This window comes from Theobroma umbraticum, unplaced genomic scaffold (genome assembly GCF_002168275.2).
Source record: "Theobroma umbraticum cultivar Fairchild unplaced genomic scaffold, ASM216827v3 scaffold_89.0, whole genome shotgun sequence".
In the NCBI taxonomy this organism is placed as follows: Eukaryota; Viridiplantae; Streptophyta; class Magnoliopsida; order Malvales; family Malvaceae; genus Theobroma; species Theobroma umbraticum.
In genome coordinates this window covers 4045715-4066975 of record NW_018397271.1, presented here as the reverse complement: position 1 = coordinate 4066975, position 21261 = coordinate 4045715, and the positions used below count along the sequence as shown (strand labels likewise).

At 31.3% G+C, this 21261-nt stretch overlaps 1 protein-coding gene and 2 pseudogenes across 2 annotated transcripts; all 3 read left to right on the top strand.

The window, feature by feature from the left end:
• Positions 1–760: 760 nt before the first annotated feature.
• Positions 761–1883, top strand: LOC110426553 (cytosolic sulfotransferase 15 pseudogene; annotated as a pseudogene).
• Positions 1884–3908: 2025 nt separating this feature from the next.
• LOC110426563 (protein IQ-DOMAIN 6 pseudogene) lies at positions 3909–4564 on the top strand (annotated as a pseudogene).
• A 12036-nt stretch (positions 4565–16600) lies between these two features.
• BHLH100 (basic helix-loop-helix protein 100) lies at positions 16601–18635 on the top strand. 2 transcript variants are annotated; one of them, XM_021441782.1, is made up of 3 exons: positions 16601–16906; positions 17020–17358; positions 18313–18635. In XM_021441782.1, exons 1-3 carry the CDS (start codon positions 16622–16624, stop codon positions 18385–18387), a joined length of 699 nt encoding a protein of 232 aa, XP_021297457.1. In that variant the 5' UTR covers positions 16601–16621; the 3' UTR covers positions 18388–18635. The 2 variants fall into 2 exon arrangements, with proteins under 2 accessions (XP_021297457.1, XP_021297456.1); XM_021441781.1 differs by having other exon boundaries at positions 17017–17358.
• The last annotated feature ends 2626 nt before the right edge of the window (positions 18636–21261 follow it).

The following is a 21261-nucleotide window of genomic DNA, read 5'->3' as shown; positions in this document are numbered from 1 at the left end:
AAAATGTGTCCTTGTATCTTGTAGTATTTCGAATATATTAAAATCTAAATTTGCCAATCTTTGATTCAGGTCCATAGTACATAGAAAAGTAGATGAGATGCATAGACCATTTTGGTCTTTGAGGTGGGTTTAAAATTAAATTAATTTGAATATTTATCTCCTACAATAACATTTTTTATTTACAAACAAAAAAGAGAGAGAGAGAGAACCAATTAATTCTACCATTCAATATTTTATTTACTTTGATTAGATTTAAAATCATACTATACATCTCCATGCTTAAGACAATTAAAAAGAAATATTATTTTTTCATAATTAAATTATTATAAGATTTGGATGTTTTTGCTACATTAACACCCTCTTTTTGCTAAAGGCATACGACCACATAATTGATGACCTTGAGACAACTGTTTATTGAAGGTGAAAGCCAGGTAGGATTTCTACTCATATTTCGTCTTTGTTTATTAGATTCTCCTTGAAAAGTGGGTGCTGGTGTAGACAAATTAACAACTAGTGCTAGAAAGACAAATAAGTAACGGCACTGTACCTGTCAGCCCAACGTATGCAAATGTCACCTTCCGGCAATAAGAAATAGGTCGACAAACTTGGAAAAAGAAACGTGAGAAAATATAGAACGGCAATACATGCGATACAAGTTCTGCACAAAAGACAACACATCTAACAGGGCTTTGCATGCAACAGATCATTGTATATATACGTGAGCATTACTCAGTTGTTTCACAACCCAAAACTACACTCTTCAAAACAAGAAGTAGAAAGAAAGAATGCCAATCTCTGCCTACACAATTAGCTCCATGGGCATTCCTCATTTCAAGAAAACCCCATCGACAAATGTTGCAGAAGAAGATCAACAAGAAAAGATGAACAAGGAGTGCGAGGAGTTTATTCTTTCTCTCCCCAAAGAGAAAGGGTGGCGAACTCCTTATCTCTACAAATTTCAAGGCTTCTGGTGCCAACCAAACGAGATCCAAGCCATAATTTCTTTCCAGAAGCACTTCCAAGCTAGAGCTACTGATGTAATTCTTGCAACAATTCCGAAATCGGGCACCACTTGGATTAAAGCCTTGGTTTTTGCCACCATGAATCGCCAACGTTTCGGAATTTCTAATTGCCATCCATTGCTTACATCCAATCCTCATGATTTAGTTCCCTTCCTGGAATACAAGCTTTATGCAAACAACCAAATCCCAGACCTCTCCAATCTACCCAACCCAAGGCTATTCGCGACCCATGTTCCTTTTGCATCCTTGCAAAACTCTATCAAGAATAATTCCGATTGCCGGATTGTTTACCTCTGCCGAAACCCTTTTGACACTTTCATATCCTCCTGGCACTACATTAACAAAGTGAGGCCGGATTCCTTACCCCCACTTCCTCTAGAAGAAGCATTTGATATGTACTGTAATGGAGTGGTTGGTTTTGGCCCCTTTTGGGAGCATATGTTGGGGTACTGGAAGCAGAGCTTGGAAAGGCCAAAGAATGTGTTGTTTCTCAAGTACGATGACATGAAAACAGATATCATCTCACACTTGATGGTGCTGGCAAAGTTCTTGGGTCTCCCCTTTTCTGTTGAAGAGGAAAAAGAAGGCGTGATAGAGGAGATAGCAAAACTCTGTAGCTTTGATAAATTGAAAGATTTGGAGGTTAATAAATCTGGAAAAGCTATTAAGAACTTTGAAAACAAACACTTGTTTAGGAAAGGAGAGGTGGGAGACTGGGTGAATTATCTCTCACCGTTGATGGTTGAGAGGTTATCGAAGGTCATGGACGAAACATTTGGTGCTTCTGGTCTGAAATTTTAGGTATTTTCTTTTAGAATAAGCTACCATGTCTTTCAAATTAGAATACACGTGAACTTTTTATTTATTTCTGTATGTATCAGTAATGCATATTGATAAATGTCTCTAGTTCCAACCAGGGGTTATCCACCCTTAAAATTCCCTTTGATCAAAAAAGTAAATGCTGTGATCAGAGCATGCTTGGCCTGATTTTGTTTAATTTAAAAACTATTATAAAGCTCTTATGAAAAATAATAGCTTTTAAAATTAAATTAAAGTTGTTTGCTAAATTTACTTTTTTAAGCTCTTTTTTATAAATAAATTGCTTGGCAAAACAATTTATATAAACTCTAACTTTAGTTAAAATTATCATAAAACATATTTAATAAATAATTTTTTATTAATCACAAATTTTTTTGTTCAAACTAAGAAAATTAACTTTATTTTTTATCTATTTAAAATAAATTTTTTGAAAATATAAAAAGGATTTTTATATAATATAAAGTTTATAATTAATAATAAATTATAAAAAAAGAGTTCAACAAATAATTTATAAGTAACACTTAATTCATAAATAATTTTTATTGAATAATAATAAATAAATAAAATCAAGAGAAAAATTGAATCAAATTAAAAAAATGAGAGATGAAAGAAAGCAATGAGTCGACTACTAAAACTCTTAACCTTAATAATGGAGAAGAACCCATAAAATAAGAAGAGAAGTTTAGAGTGGTAGTAATAATTTAGGAAAATCACACTTAGCTATTAATGTACTTATAATCAACAAATATTATTTCAATTTTCATTTAATTTATCTCAACAACCATGTGGTTGACCTATTTAATTAATTATTTTAATCATAATCATCAAATATTATATACACCATAAAGAAGTTAAGAATAAATAAACATAACATAATTTTCATATAAAAAATAAACTAAGAAATATCAACTAATAAAGAGAGTTTTCAAAGTCCAAACAAAAAAGATAAAAAATAAAATAAAAAAAAAATAGAAAGAAAAATAAGAAATAATACTTGAATGCAATTTTGAATTTTGAATTTTCTTTTTTCTTAATTTTTGTAAGAACAAAAAAAAATTAATTTGCAGAAAGGGAGACAGGAGAGGGAGATCGATTGGGAGAGCGGAAGGAGTATTTTTTGAGAGAAAGGATCTTTTTGGGAAAAAAATAGCTCTCTTAATAAATTGACGTATGTAACAAAAAAAAGAAGAAAAAGCTCCTAATTGGAGCTCTTTTCTAAACTTTTTTTTTTAAAGATTTTATTCTTTAAAAAAATTACTTTTTTTAAAGAACTTTTGACGATATCTTGTTTGATCCAAGTTTTACTTTTAAATAGTAAATAAGTTAAGTATAAGTCAAGCCAAACACGCACCAGGTTAGAAAAGTTATCGCCTTTCTTTTAGATAGGAGTGGATCACGGGTTTAAAGAGAGATGTTACTGTAGAAGAGATAAGGTGATCAACCACATTAGATGACAAAGAATCAAGCAAATGAGATAAATAAGTCAGAAAATCTAGAACAATCATGAGATGATTTTCTGTTGTGATGTTTGAATTTAAATTGTAATGTTTATATTGAAATAGACAAGTAAGATAAGATGATCTCACATACCCTGTATTTTGTTTATAACTTTACATTTGAAACATCATTAGTGTATAGATTCTACACACTACCAATCAATCAAATGTTATCAATTTGTTAATAAATAAATTTCAAAAAGTTAAATAAATCTTAAAAGTAAAAACTCATAATTTTAAAAAATATTTATTTGGAAAGATTTTTTAATTTGTCTTCTGGCATATTTATATGAAATGGCATAATATTATTAAGTGAAAATATATAAATATTAAGGTAAACTCCACATACACCCCTTGTGGTATAATTTTTTTACACATAGCATTGTGAGGTTTTTTTTTAATATATATAAAATCTTATGTTTTAGTTCTATTTCCAAAAGGATAACGGTGTTAAAAGCTTCAGTTAACTTTTTGTAAATAGATAATAACAATCTTTGTTTTAATCCTTTTATATTTTATTTATTTAATTAAAAAAATATTTCACCAATGGAGATCAAAGCCTTGAACAAATAATTCAGTTCCACATCTCAAAAATCAAGAGTTTGATGAGAATGGTTGGGGATGGAGTTGGCTAGAACGTTGGATGGCAGCCCGGCCATGCGAGACTAGATTGATGGAACAATCACAGGTTGACCCTTCAGAAGCCACTCCACCATCAAAAAGTTGTTCAGGGTCCCTCATGGGAAAGCGTACAAAATCTTCTGAACCATGCTCTGTGAAAGTCAGAAAGAACAATATCACCACCAGGATTTCTACAAAGCCTCCTCATATTGGGCTAGTTTTTTGCTGGTCTTCAAGCTCTAAATTCCGATTTGATGAGAGCTCTGCTTCACATTCAATATGCACTTCTACCACACCAGTTTCTGGAAACACTTATCTTGGCTTCAGATAGAACAGAGGAGAGTGGCAATAGTAGACCAATCTACATGAACTTGACTGAGTCTACCGAGGCAAGACAAAGAACAGGCAATCATGCCTTGGGAAGAATCCAAAAGCAGCCCATAGATGAGTTCCAGTTCAAGCGATCAGCTGCTTTCTACAACGGGGATTCAAAAGGTTGTGCCGGTTCTTATCCTTCAGTCCATATGTCTCGACCACTATATCCACCTACACAATTGGATAGAAGTCAATGAAACCCAGGGACAGGGTGACTGCTTGTACAATTAGATTGATAATTGTTTGTTTCTTTCAAAAGTGCAACACCCATGTTTCGGACTAGGGTTATAATTCTGGTGCTTGATATACGTGACTTCTGCTTTCACGGTTGGTCTATGAATGACATCGTATGGAGAGAAGAAATGGTTTCTTGAGAGGAATATTTTTTGCTAACACTTTTAACATAAATTTATAAGTTTCCATGTAATTGTACAGGATTATTTTTTCAAAAACTGAAAAAAGAAGAAGCAAAAGCAAATTATTTGGACAGGATCCATTAAGGCCTTTTAAAAGAGAGTATGTGCATCTGGATCTTCTTCGATAAATTTTGAATACAAACCCTAAGAACTCAATACTAATCATGATCCAAACAAAAATAAAATCAATCCAATTCTAAAATGAACCGATCAATCAAAATTCTCTTATTTAAAGTAATAATAAAAGGTTATTCTATTTATTCAAATTCAATATTCAAAGAAATTATATTTTATAAAAATGAATTAAACGAACAGAAAAAATGAGAGAGGAAGATTTGACAACAAAGGCAAGGGTCGAATCTTTTGAACGTGTTTGGAATTCAAAGAAGAAAACACTCTTGTTTAGACACTAAGAAAGTGAGAGAAAAGTAGAAAAGAAATCCAAAAGTTGAAATATTTTTTTAATTAAAAAAATAAAATATAAAATAGTTAAAACAAAAGTTAATATTGTCAGTTTACAAAAAATTAATTGAAACTTTAAAACGCTGTCATCCCTTTCAGAATAAATACTAACCACAATTGCCAAAGCTAGAATAATAACAAATATTATAATTTATAATAACATCACAACAATCGCTAATTAAAAAATAATTTAGTCTAAGTATTTAGTTAATTAGTTGGTGCATTATCTCTCGTTTAGAGAGTAAGATTCAAATCTCTTTTTTTCTAATTAAAAAAAAATCTACACATCTCATTCTAAAATAAATATCTAAGAAATGATAAAACTCACGACATCCAAGCCATTAAAGGCAAAAAGAAAACACATTGAAATCCACCGTGACATGCAAAAGCAGCAAGTTATAGTGCATATGTTATGTTGAACCTCCCAACTTCAAAATCAAAGAGTGCAAAGACGCGATAAGTTCATGAAATAACATCGTAGAGCAGTGTGATCTACTTTCCTCGTTTCCTTATTGTTTGCTTCTATTGGGTTTTCAAAGAAATTTAAGAAAAAATTTATGATTTGGTGTATTTTAGATTAAAATTTTAATACTTTTTATAAAATTGATGTTTCATGATTTTTAATTTCAAAAGGTAAGAAAAAAATCACATAAAATATGTTAAGATAATTATACAAAATATTTAATTTGAATTATTATACAATACTATTATATATTTATACTACAATAGCTGGTTAAGAGTCACTATAATATTATTAGTGAGTTAGAGTTAAGACTATGAATAAGATTAAGATTAGCCGTATATACAATTTAGATTTCTCTGTAATTTATACAATTTTATATTATACAATATTTTCCTTCTTTTAACAAATTTTGAATATGTCAAATGTAAATGTATTAGATGTTCCAAAAAAAAAAAGAAATAGCTCTAAAACATCCAAAAAAAATAAAAAAGATTGACGGACAAAATGGGCAGATGAAGTATATTTCTTTTTATTTGAAAGATTGAAATTTCATTGGAGCCGAGGGAATGGAAGATTTACCTCTTGCAACAAACAACACAAGCATCATGATTATGACACTTATGCCTAAGAGCAAAAAGTAGGCATAACCTTCCAAACCACAATAGCATTTGCGTCCAAAACACAAGCGCATCTATCTCATTTGTACACAAATGTTTCACATATACACATCGTAACTCCGCCACTAATCTGTACACACACACAAAAAGAAAAAAAAAGGCAATGAAAACCAAAACTATCCATCTGTCACCATCTTGGCATACTTATAGCTTTGCCCTTTGCTCCACATTAAGCACCCTGATTGAAACCTACCCAACAAAAAGAGAAAAACCCCAGACCCTATCTTGCTGAGGCCGCATCACTGTCAGATTTCAATGTCAGCAAATAAAACATCTCTCAAACACTCTGAGCAGTCCCTGTTGCCTTTGGCCGCCTTCTTTCACAAGTTTAACACCAATTTGGTCCCCCTCTCTTAGTGTATGATTGATTTCCCATTGAATGACTTCTTTCTTCAAACCTTTTATTTGAAGCACTCATCTCCTCAATTTCGCTGGTGGCAAGTGTGGTTCGTTTGTCCATTTAACTGCATTACATGAATAACTTTCCATCACCAAAAGGCACAAACTCCTCCACTTCGATGCTGTGTAAACTAGGAAGGCTTTTCTGATGGCAATGAACTTAGCTGTGTTTGCATCACTCGTCCCAATGGTTTTTTGAGAAGATTGCTTTGACTTCTCCTTTATCTTTGTCACACCCCAAACTTACAGCTGATTTTGTAGTTTAAGGAGGGAACATCTTAACATAATCCCAATCATAACTTATTAAAAATGGCATTTTATTTCCAAAAGGATCTGTCCATACCTACACAAGGGCTATACACCCTTTTCAAACACAAACTATTGCGGTGCACAAGTAATGCAAAGGTAAGTACGTAGTGTATCCCATGAGAAATTGTATCTTATAATTTGCTAAATACTAAAATTAAGGCACACTAGTTTTATCCAAGTAAACCAAAATTTTGAAAATTAATTAAAGATAAAATCTACTTAAAAATACTAATCTAAGAAATGGAAGTTAAAATTAATAGAAAAGCAGTGGACTAAGTTTCTAGGATTATGGTTTCATTTAACAATTCATTTAAACTAATATTTCTTTTAATACTTAAATCAATGGGTGGTGATGCTAGTCTAGGATCCACATTTATGTATAAGTTTCGATCGAGATATTACATAAGTACCTAACCTAATTGGGTCTCTATATGTCTATAGAAATAAATTATGATAGGTTCTTTTAAGTATGTGTTTTAATTTGACTACATGTAACATTTAGGTGTGTGTTTTCCCTAATCGCTAATCAATTCACTCAATTTCTAAGTGAAATGAATACACACTACTCAAACCATGGGCTAATCTAAACTAACTTCATCAAGTCTTATTTAGATACCCACATCCATTCAATTGTTGATTAGGCAATCAAAGGCAATAAGTTTAGATTTGTATAAACATTACAATACCCATTAATATTAAGTAAAAGAGAAACATAATATCCAACCTTTATGTTGAAATCTACCACAATCCTAGAAAGATGGATTTACCTCATAATGTCTTCAGCATATAGCAACATCCCAAGAAAATAAATCATTTTTATAACAAAAGAAAGAAAGAAAGCCAAATCTAGTGAGAGAAATAGATCTAGCTTGTTTCGAAAGCTCCTTTTTCTTGATTTCTCTTCTTGTCCTCTTTTGTAAAAGTCTTTGTTTTTATTTGAAAAGTTGCTTGGCTCGAACTTCCTTTTTCCAACTCAAAAATTCATATATATAGCCCTTTTTCCAAGCCCTATTATTGAAAAATCGAAAGTGCAGAAAAATATAAAAACTTGTGCTAGTGTCATGGCGTCATGCTCTTTGCCTTGGCTTTAGGGTACCAAGATATTAGGGCATTGCGATGCAAGTGGTTTGGCAACACAGCTTCTTGTAATCTATTTTTGATGTGGGGTGCATTCCAGCACCGTGGCCATAACCATTTAAGGTCGTGGTGCCAACTCTTGTGCTATTCTTACTATAATTCAGCCTCTTCCAATGTAATTTTGACCATGATTTGATTAAGTGAAATAATAAACATGAAAATTACAGCTTTTCCTCTTAGTTTTTCAATGATTCAAGAATCACATTGATCGAATGTCTATATCACGAGTTATGCTTGAGATACTGCAGAGTATTTGGTGAGAGTCTACACATAGCCATCCTGGCATGGTTCATCATTCGTCAAACTTCATGCAAATCAGGACCTTCAAAAACAAAAGCTGAATCAGTGATGGGGCAAATTAGGACTTTTAACATGAAGTTGAATGAAAATGATTCGAAATAAAAATGATTCAACATGCATTAAAATTATTAGTGAAAAACATGAAAACTACCTAAAATTCACATAAGGACTAAGCTATTTTTATGCCCCGAATGTGCAAGATAACTCTATATAATAGAGTTATCACACCCCAAACTTAATATTTTACTAGTTCTCGAGCAAAACCTTAAATTGAAAGGAAGAAATATAAAGGATGAAAGCATTTACTACAAGTCGGTTGCACCAAATCCAAGATTACATTTAATTTTCTTGTAAGTTATTTTATTTTCCCAACTCAAAGCAAAGTATAAAAATATTATTCAAGTTCACATTTCAACTTAATTGCAAGCCCATTTTCAAATGGATTTCCTTATGTGTGTATAGGCTCTTACAACAAACATTATGTTTTTTGAATAAGTTTACGCTTATGCAAGATTCAAATTTAGTCTAGAGTTTCATAAGTTTGCTTTTCATCTCTCCTTCCATAAAGATTCCTAGGACTTTATTTAGCTTGTAATGTATGGCTACGGTCAAGGTAGGATATGGGATGATATGTAGCTTAAATCACCTTAAGCACATAATCATTCTAGGACATATAAAGAGCTTTATTTTTCATTTCCCCTATTCACACCTTTTTCTTCTTCTTTTCACCCTTTTTCATTCATCAAGCACTTTATTCTATTTTTTTTATTTCCATCTTTTTTAATTCACAATTAACACCCCAAACTTGTTTCTTTTTAATGTAGGTAGTGGGGTGAATATTAACACAACTTTTTGATTTTTTCACAAGCTTCACCTTTTTTCCTTTTTTCATCACTTAGTTCAATATGCTCCATAAAATGATTTATATATTTGGGAGTGATGGGTGTTAAAGTGGAGATTTATTTACAAGCTAAGGTTATTTAATTATGTGTTTAACAAAGAAAAAAGAAAATATTAGACTTGAAAAGGGTATACTATGGATAAAAATATAGTAAGGTGGCTTGAAAAAGCTCAATCAGTCCAAAGATGGCCCAAGTTGTTACCTTAACTAAATGTAGCCTATGATTTCACCTCGAGAGAAACTCAAATAAATTCTAGAATTCAAGACATTATTCAAAAATTTACTCATATAAACTTTCTTTAAATGTACACAATTCTTTAAAGTAGGAACATAATGCTCAAATGGTGGAAAAATCACATTCTACAATGATACTTGGCAAAAAATTTCAACATAATATCTAAACAATATTTACATTCACCAAGAGCAAAAGATAAGAAGACAATTATTTTTCATCATTGGATAAGTGAAACAAAGAAATTCGTACAACTACCTAGAGTAATGTTATACAAAACATGCAAAAAATTAAAAACTAACAAGCTAACTAAACTTGAAACTTAAACATTGAATGCAAAAATATAAAAAACAAAGTTTAAAACTTAAACTCCCTTTCTCCCCAAACTTGAAGTTAACGTTGTCCTTAATGTTAGTAAATGTAAAAAAAAAGAATACTCCTTTAGTTTACTCCTCCTTATCCTCCTCATGATTATTAGAGTGTGGGTCCTCTAACATTGATGGAAAGTTGGACATGTCCACCACCTATGGTGTGCACAAGCCTAGAACATTTGCTCCATTACTCTAGTGCACTCCACCTGATGTGCCATTCGGTAGTCAAGATGCTCCATCCTCTATAGTATAGTAAGATTTGTTGGGCACGATAGAGGTCGATGTGTAGAGGATGAACTCCCACCGATAATAGAGTGTTTATGAACATGGAACCAGTGAATGATGCCTGCATCTAAAGGAACTCTCAGATGCACTAGCTCTTCATTACTAGTCCATTGAACTCTCGCTTGTTTGCATAGTGCAGTGATGAGTGATGAGTACCAAAGGCCATCCCTAGCTGAACGAGCAATGTGAACAATGTTATTAATAATCAACCGACTAATATCAATAGATTTACTTGAAATGATGGCATAGAGCAACACCACTCTATCTTTGGTGACATCACTAAGGTGCCTAATCGGAAGCATTTTGGCTACAAGAAAATGGTACCCAACTTTATAGTCATTATTCATAGCACTAGCCTTATAACTTCATCCACATCTTCCATTCAGTGCCAGGTTTGCAAAGCAAATTTATAACTTCATCCACATTTCCATCCACATATTAGTTGTATTCATCCTGCTCAATGTTTGGTGTGTTGTAGAATTGATTGACAGTGTGACTATCGAAAGGCACTCGACCTTTTTACAAAAAAAAAACTCATTTTTGCACTCATGAGCGTAAGCATAGAATTCATGCACTACAAGCATTATTGCTGCCTTTGGTTAAGCATAAAATTTTTCCCACTTTTTCTCTTCAATAATGTCCAATATATGTCTATAATGGGTAGAGGGTACAGTGATGCCTCTTTCCAGTACTGAAAACTTTTGTAACCATGATTGAGCATGGCACATAAAGGTCTTAGCTAACACAGACTTAGTCCTATCAAAGCTACTACTACTACTACCCCTAGCTCTTTTAGGTGCCATGATATTATCTCATAATTTAATCACAATGAAAATCCAACTTTCAACCACAAATACTCAATGCACCACAAAGATATTCACCAATAATTACAATTTACTTAAGTTTCTCCACAAAATAGTCCAACACTATGAATATCATCGAAATCACCAAATTAACACTATTCAATATAAAGTGCTGAAAATTGGCACTATTCACCCTTGTTTGTTATCAAATTCTCAAAATCACCAACACAATTTAATAAATCTTCAAGCACAATGAACACATTATCAAATATAGCAAAAACCCTATGAATATTCATGAACAAATCTCTTCTATAATGTCCAATTCCACAAAAATAAAAATTCTTGAAAGAACTAGCCACTTGAAAATATTATGCACTTTGTTGATGTTAGGTGGAGGAAAGACGCTCAAAATCCTTGAAACTTGTGCTTTTATGCAAAAAAATTTGAAATGTTAAAGTTATAGTGGTTTGACTCAACCTTTCAATGAACAGTCTTGTAATGTAATTAATATCCCAACAACACTTAAAACATTGTGCAGATTGTAGTGTTTACTCTAAATTTGTCTTTTCCATTTGAGTACATGATCCTAATAATCAAAATCATCTCGAGACTGTCGGCATCTTCAATTTCCTTGGCCTAGTGTTTCCATGAGTTATTAGTTATCAAGGACTCATAAGATATTCCCCTTATATTCACTTAAGATGATGAATTTTTTATTGATCATTGACTTACCTTCATATATCTCATGCTATACCCAATATTTATCCTTTTATGAGCATCCTCAAGTAGGGCCACTTTAGATAGTATCAAAGTATAGCACTCCTCATATAAGGTAATCACATGATCTCACGTACAAGGATCACTTACACAATTGTTACATGAGAATTTATTCTATAGACACTTAAGTGATATATCAAATAAAATTCTCATGAAGAGTCATGTTTAGTGAACTTGTTTTTATAGGTAATAAGCACCCATGTTGTCGATTTTATCACGCAAGTGCACGTACCATAACAAGTAATATAATAATAAGTAGAGTGTCGAATCCCACAAAGAATTGTACCAATTTTTGCTAAGTACTAAAATTAACAAAAATTAATCTTATTCAAACCATTGAAATTAAGTGATTAATTAACAGCAAAATTACAATAATAAAACTAAAACTAAGAACTAAAAGCAAGTTTTAACTAGAAAACTAATTAACTAATAAGCCTACGATTACAATATCCCTCAATAGTTCATCTAAATTTTATCTCTTTCTCCCTCTGTCTCTCTCTCTCTATATATATATACACTTACCCAATAGATTATGTTGCTAATCTAGAGTCGTAATTTATTTATATGTCTTTGTCGAGGTTCTTATAAAAAGATCTCTCTTAATTAATTTACTATATGTTTATGTAAATTCAATTGAAGAAAGATTCATTAAGTTCATACTCTAACCTTATCTATCCTATATGCAAATCAAATCACCTACTCAACTAAGTGAATTTGAACATATGCTATTCCATTCATAGCCTACTCTAAACTTCCTACATCAAGTTGTATTTAGGTTTCTAGATCAATCTAATTGGTGATCAAGCAATTAGAAGCATTGGACATAAAATTGAAATAAACAACTCATATTCCATTGATCACAAGCAAAAAAGAGATAAAGAATTCAAACTATATGTTGAGTTCAATTGAAATCTTAGATAAAGTAAATTAGTTCATAATTACTACTAAAAACATCATCTAAAGAAAATTATCCATCAATACAAGTCAAAGAAAATATGAGAAGAACAAAAGAAGAGAGAGAAACTAAGGTTGTCAAATCTTGAATCTTGAATCTTCCTTGATTTTCTTTGTTTTCTTGCTTACTTAACGACTGTTTTTTCTCTAAAAAACCCTCCCTAAGTTTCCTCTTAAATTTCTCTCAAAAGCCTTCTTTAAATACCCCTTGAAACCCTAATTTTGTACAAGATTGAAAAACTGAATGTTGAGTTATCGGGCTAGCACCATGACTCCTTACTCAAGGGTCTTAGTATGGACTTCAAGGCACCATGGCACCAGCTTCTCTGGTCAATGTATGGTGCCCTTCAAATCATAGCATAGAGGCCCTAGATTCCTCACAGTTGCTACCTAGACTTCCTCATGCTGCCTTATGCAGATTCTGCTTTAGTCTATCCTCTTGTAATGTGATTTTCTCCTTGATATGATCTAAATTGAGCAAAATGGTAAACATGAAAGTTGTATCTCCATCTCCTAACTTTCTAGTGACATAAGAATCACATCAATTGAACTGTGGAATGAGAGTTATGCTTAAATTACTACCACACATACAAGAAAAGCACTAGCCATACCTGCATGCTTTATCACCAATTGAGGTCTTTTCATTTGAGAACCTTCAAAAGCGATAGACTAAATCACTAATAACTAAAATAAAAAAAATTTAACATAAAATCAAACTTAAATAACTTAAATTAAAATAGCTCAACATGATTTAAGCTAATTAAGAAAAATAATTAAAAACGCATAATTTTAAACATAAATCTAAAGAACTTAGCTAATTTAGTACACAAAATATGATAAAATAACTTTATGTAATAGAGTTAGCAACCTACACGTTACTCCAAGTATCCCTATACTTCAATGTTTGAGATTGATTAACCACTTGATCAGTGATGTACATAAACATGTGCCTATCTCAATGTCTTATCAATATTCCTATTTCTTGATAAAACTTTTCACTAAGAACTATTTAGGAATAATGTTTTGATGCAATAAGATTCTCCATGGACTTTATTTCCATTAAAACAACATATATAAGGATTTAAGAAATAGGGTGTCATTTTATAAATAATAAATGCTTAATACAATAAGGATCTTTATACAACCAATCCTATTGGTTTGGCATAATAACATTGTCAATGAGCGGAAAGGATTCAATTTGAGAAGTGTTTCGCTAGCTCGCATGAAGGTTACCACTTGAAGAGAGCTTCGATATTTTACACCCTCCAACGAGGCACAAAGCCTGAGTATAAAGTTCAAGCAAGAAAATGAATGTGTTAAATGTGTGTGCAGTAACATACGTAATTTTGACCACTCACCTCACTAACCCTTATCCTAAATCCCAAATATTTATTAAGAACAATAAAATAAATGCAGTAAGAAAATTATAAAACAAAAAAATACCAATAAGAAAAAGGAATAAAAATAAATTCATTGGCAAGTCTTAAGCTAAATCATGATTAATTACTTTCTTGACTTTTAAAAGTCTCTTGTGGAGTCATCAAGTTGTTGCAACGTGTGAGTCGAAGAACCCAACTTCTCGACATAAAGAGAAGTTGCCACTAATCTTTTATGTCTAAATGTGATTGATCACCTAGTTAAATTTATTATTTTTAATAGAAATCCTAAACTTTTTCTTTTCTAAAAGGTAAAAGCACAGAACGCATTAATTGAAAAAAAAGTTAAAAATTTTAAACTTAACTTAGGTTCATTCATAAAGATAGATTCTGGTCTAGAAAATAAAATTAGATTTGGGATGATTACGTGCGAAGAAGATATTACCATCCCAATAATGATTGTTCAAAGAACATACCAAATAAATTATGTGCTATTCTATTTTAGCCTTGACAAATAGTCATTAATTTCTTATTTACTTATACTACCCTTAATTGCCATTTATTCTTTTTCTTTTCTTCATTTTATTAATTTAAATATTGAAAGCTTTTGTTAAGTTTTCCCAACAATTTTGAAGATAGGAAAATTTCCTCACTTCAAGAATATACAAGAAAATCACTTATTTCCATAAAGAGGCTCTGTATAAATTCATATATTGTTTTATAAAATGGGGTTTAGATTTAACCTTTTATTCCTTGTTGCTTCTTTTTGTTATTTCCCGTTTTTTCCTTTTTTATGCCTTTTCTTTCTTTTTTTCTTCAAAAGATTAGGATAATAAAAAAAAAAGGTAGGCATAATAAAATAATAATAAAAAACATGATAAATGAATGAAAAAAGAAAAAAAAGAAGACATAGAGCATCCAATATCTTGATAAGGCATAGAGCGTGATGTAATGTCAGCTTTATTGTCTTCATCATTTTAGTTCTTGAAACTTGTTCTAAACTCCTTAATGAAATTTGAAAAACTTATTTTTCGAATGTTCGTTATACTTTGGCCAAAGATTTCCTTGAGTTAAGACATGCCAAGAAGTAGTGAGATATCTCCTTTAAATCACTTTCAATAACATATTTTGTATTGATCATTCATTTATCTTCATGTGGTTTATGCTATACTCACTGTATAACTAATTTTGCATTATTGACTAGGACTACTTAAAATAATATCAAAGTATAACAATCTTCACATAAAAAAATTTGATGATCATAAGTTTACAATTCATTTTTACAACTGACACATGAAAACAGCTAAGTCACTTCCATGCACAGAACATGTTAGCCATCTCAACCCTAATATTGACCAAAGAATCCACAAGCCAGTCCACCTCCCTAGGTGTGTGTACAAAGATGATGTCCCAGTCTTTCATTTGAGCATGACAATCTCATTAAAAGTTTTCCAAATTAACTTGATTATCAAGCAATCTCTAGCTAGTCAAAAAATCTATCAATTTTATTGGAGATTTGAGTCACAATTTTTTTTTAAAAAAAAACCTACAAATCAAATTATATTTACAACTTCTCTTTTACATGATTCCCAAAACCTTAGTTAACTTTCAAGTTGGATTGAAGAACAAGCCTAATTTTCTTTTCTTTTGTGCTTTTTTATGAAACATATTTTATTAAAATAAAACTTTAATATTAAAATGTCGCAAAGGTTGCCCCAAAAAAATACCTCAATTATAGAGTTTAAAACTTCATCTTAAAAGTTTTAAGCTTAAATCTTGAAAAAAATGGAATAAAATTTATGAGTATAAGGTAAGCATGTTTGATAGTGTAATCTAATATCTCATGTATATTAAAGAAAAAAACAACAAAAGAGATGAACACCAATTAATCTAAAATGAGACGATAAAATCAATAAAAAATACTAATTAACGTCCCCATCCGGAACTCGAGGACGGCTTCATATGTGCAGCTTTTGGGCACGCGACCTCGTAGTTTATGCATGCGCAACTAAGTGACAAGCCTACCTCAGCCTCGTGTACGGCATTCACCCAGTGTGCAACTCATACGTTTCCACCTCTCTCAAACGTGGATGAAGAAAAATAAACTTAATTAAAATTTAATCCATGCTGTAATGGGTAAGAATCAAGACTTTTTCTTATTCTAGGAAGTTTATTGCATTTGAAAAATGAAACCAACTATTGAGGATATGTACGTCGTGTAGCCTTCTTTTGATAAAGTAGCGTTGGATATATAGGAGGGAAGGTAAGGTGTCACTTGTCAAGAATTAATTAATTACTCATCACAGTAGGAACGCATCGAATGTACCCTCGATTCATATATATAAAAACATCTCCTCAATTCACGACCATCAAACCCCAAATTGGTCCTAATTGGCAAAGTTTTCAATACCAAAAAATAGACAAGCATGTGTGCATTAACCCCCTTTCCAGTGTGTGAGTGGCCCTTGGATGCTCCCATCAACCACATTGAACAGATCAGCTACGCCGAAGGCTTTGAGGACTTCCATCATTTCACCTCAACCCTGCCTCCAATCGAACTTGATGGCTCTCCATCATTCTCGGGAGATAGTGGTAATAACCCCATCGTCCTCAGGAAGCTTAACCACAACGCCAGGGAGCGTGATCGACGGAAGAAGATAAACAGTTTGTACACCTCTCTTCGTTCACTGCTTCCACTCTCTGAGCAAACGGTACGAGTAATTTAATTTCATCTTGGCCAATCAAACTGCCTCTACAAAAGCGTTGCTGGAAGGTTGTAATTCTGATGCTTTGGCCTTTGGATTATTGATTTTCGTTTCAGAAGAGGTTAAGCATTCCAGCGACAATTTCACGAGTTTTGAAATATATACCAGAGCTACAAGCGCATGTGGAGAGACTGGCTCAAAGGAAAGAAGAAATTCTGTCGAGGCAAGATGAGTTTAGTTGTGATCAAGACAACAAAAGGGAAGGCAGCTCTCCGTTCGCTATGTCAGTAAGTCGGGTAAGCGAAAGAGAGGTTGTGGTTCAGATTTCAACATTTCGGGCCTTTGAGACCCCATTGTCTCGCGTGTTGTTTAATTTAGAAGAGGATGGTCTATTTCTAACGGAGGCCTCTTGCTTTGAGTCTTTTGGAGGAAGAGTGTTTTACAACTTACATTTTCAGGTGTGCTTTCCAAATCTTAGGTGTCCATTTGCTTGTTTTGTTAATTTGTAGGCTTTTCTAAAGGCAGAAAAATGTATTTATTGACTAAGGTAGCTAAGAAACGGCTTACTAATACATAAAAGTAAACCCCTTGATGAAGCCCCAAAAATTTGGAACCATAAAACAGTAAAGCCTAGTGTATTTAGCAGTAATCAATAACATACTATTAAATTGTTTCCAAGCAAGGATAACTCTTGATTGAAGGCTACCTCATCAATTGAGGTGCCAATTTTCTGCCATGTGGCACTTTTTTTTTCTTTGTGAAGGGAAAGAAAGGAAAGGAAGGAAAGAGAAGGAAAGGAGAAATTGCAAGTGGGAAATTCTTTAAAATTTTTAAGATGAATAAAAATTTATAAAATTTAATCAAAAGTGTTAAGAGAATTTTTTTTAAAAAAACTCTAATGTAAAAGTTTTTATTTTTATTTTTTATAAAATAATAATTATAATAAGACATAATAAAAATCAAATCAAAACTATTTGATAAATATTAATAAGTGTTATACTTTTATTACTTTTTCTTCCTTTGTTCTAAACTTTTTTATTGAAAAAAGTTTATAATTTACAATAAATTGAAAATTATATATTTGATCAAATAATTTATAATTCTGAAAAATAAAAACCTTACAGCGTTCACAACAAAGTACAAGAAGCCAACAATGAAAACGTGAGGGTAACATATTGAATGTCATATGTAAATTTAATTTTGATATTTTTATAATATTTCATGTGCTGATAAAATTAAATTCATTTTATTATTTTTATGTTAAAAATAATAATAAATATATTAAAATGCAATTGTGAAACATATTAATGGAGAACAAGGGACCTTGGTGTTGCAGGGGCCAAATGCTAGTAGAAGTAGTACACTAGCTTTAAAATTGTAGTTAATTTATTAGTTCCTTGTTGATAATGCAGGTGGAAAGAACGTATAATTTGGAAGGAGTGGTTTTGAACGAGAAGCTTTCGTCGTTGTATGAGAAAAGGAAATAATTGATTGCATGACTAGCTAGTTCCATTGATCCATGAAATAGTCGTATAACCTCTTGCTTGGCATGAGCGAAATGTACCCTAACCGTAGCTTGACTTTCTTAGCTTTTCCTACTAATGGCATATGGCATGCATTTCTATGTAATTAAATGTATACATATCCGTTTTCTTGGATTAAATTACCCTGTAGAATTGATTTGTAAACCACTTTATCAAAGCTTTCTAACACTTCAAGGAATGGTTAGGGAACAACTTCTCCTCATCTCCTTTTAATGTAGGAATCTTGAAATTGATTTCATTGAAGTTCACGGCTGTTGTATTCGACGGCAGAAGGAAGAGTTAATCCACATTAGAGTTGTCAAATGGCCTGGGCTAGACCAGCATGACCTCCTATAAGGGCTTGGGCATTGCTCGGCCCATGGACCGCAATCCTTATGTGCCATGCCGGGATGAACCTAGCTTGACCCATATTATTTTTCCATTTTCTTTTATTGTTTTTATTTCAAGATATAATTACTAATTGTTAATATTTTCTAAAAAGTTTATAATAAATTAACCATGAGAATAAAAAGATAAACAGAGGTATGATCAATGAGAAATTCCATTCCTGTCGGTTCAATCGATTTGCCCAATGCAACTAATTGACTCAATTTTAGATCATATTTATGGTTCAAAATTTTAGTGACTCAATTTTAGATCATAATACATAAAAAATGATATTTTACTGAGTGATTAATGCTTTAAATAAAAAAGTAGAGAGATGCAGGATTGAATTTTGCCACCTACAAAACTGTTTAAAAACTAAACACATAAATTTAAATGATCAAATTTGGTTGGAAAACCGGCCAAACTTGGTCCATCTGGTAAGTTGATCTGTTCTTAACCAATCAAACTAACAAACGATTTGAGTGATTGTTTTGGACAGAACAAACTACCAATTCTACATTGAAGAGTCCAACCGATTGGTTCAATTTTAGTGTTTAAACACCCATTTATATGATTTGGAATAATTACCAATGTTCCTAAGAGAGGAGAAATATATTTCCATATGAGAAATTTTTTTATGAAAATATATTATAATTGTTATGAAATATAACTTGGAAGAACACTTATAAGAAAAAAATATTTAGAGAGTAAGAAGATCTTATTTTAGTGTATTTTTAAAAATGAAGTGAAGAGTTAATTTATAAACCAATAACTCCTTATTTAGATAGAATTTATAAAATAAAAATAATACTAAGTGATTTGACTGGGATAGATTAAATCTTAATTTTAATCCAATCTAATCTACGTTCAAATCTAAATATACATAATTAAATCTAAGAGTTTAAATCAAATTATACTATTATGTCTAGCTTGATGGGCTATTTGGCTTGTCTTCGCTATCTAACCTATTCTAAATTCTTGAACTGTGACATAATGGACATTCACATATATATTCATAACATACCTCCTTGAATGTCAATTGTATCAAGAATATGCCTTGTTAAAACTTTACTAGAAAAAACCTAATAAGGAAAATTTTGAATAAAGGAAAAAAGTACATAATTCTTTTTAAGAATACGTTTCTGAAATATTACCTCATTAAAAACCTTACCAACAAAATCCAGTGAGAAAAACCTTAATGAAGGAAAAGAAAACAGTGCGTACTTTGCTCCCTTAATGACTTCATTATTCAAGATCTTTAAAATGATGAATTCTAATCTTTTATATGAACTTTTCAAATATGGCAATAAGAAGGGCTTTAGTAAATAAATATGCTAGATTGTCACTTGAATGAATTTATTGAACATTAATATCAATTTTCTTTTTTTGTGATCATGAGTGAAGGCGAATTTTGGCAAAATATATTTTATTATATCACCTTTAATGTATCCGTCTTTTAACTAGGCTATGCAAATAGTATTATTTTCATATAACATTGTTAGAATTTCTTTTTTAATTGATAAGTTACACGTTTCTTGAATGTATTGAGTTATAATCTTAACTAGACACATTCACGATTTACCTAATAAATTGCTAAGATTTTTGTATGGTTAAAAGAAGTAGCAACTATAGTTTGTTTTATAAAACACCATGAAATAGATGTACCTCTAAATGTGAATAAGTAACTTATCTAGAATTGAGCCTTGGGTGCATTGGATAAATATCCTACATCTGCATAACCAATCAAATTTGATTTGAATATATTTGAGTAATATAAACCCATGTCTATTGTTCTTCGAAGATATCAAAACATATGTTTAATTCTATTCTAATGTATTCAAGTTGGTGAAGAACAATAACTTGCTAATAAATGTACAATAAATAATATATCAAGCTGTGTATTGCTAGTAAGATCGATACATTAATGCTCTGATTGCACTAAAATATGGTACTTCAGGACCAAGAAGTTCTTCATCATTCTCATGATCTCGAAAACGATCCTTTTTCACATCTAGTGATCTTATAACCATTACTGAACTCAATGGATGCACTTTGGTCATATAGAATTGTTTTAGCATTCTTTCTATATAATTTAATTGATGGAAACAAATTTCATTTGCCAAGTACTCAATCTGAAGACCCAAACAAAACTTTGTTTTTTTAATGTCTTTCATCTCAAATTTTTTCTTTAGGTAACCATGATTTTTGACAACTCTTCAAGAGTTACAATAATATTTAGTTTATCAACATAAACAACAATTACGATAATTTGAAGTCCAAATCTTCTTATAAAGCATATGGGCATACAAGATCATTTTTATAGCCTTCTTTTAATAAATATTCACTAAGTTGATTGTACCACATGCGTCTAAATTACTTTAATCCATATAAATATTTATTTAACTTGATCGAATAAATTTTTCAAGAATTGTGTGCTTCAGGCAATTTAAA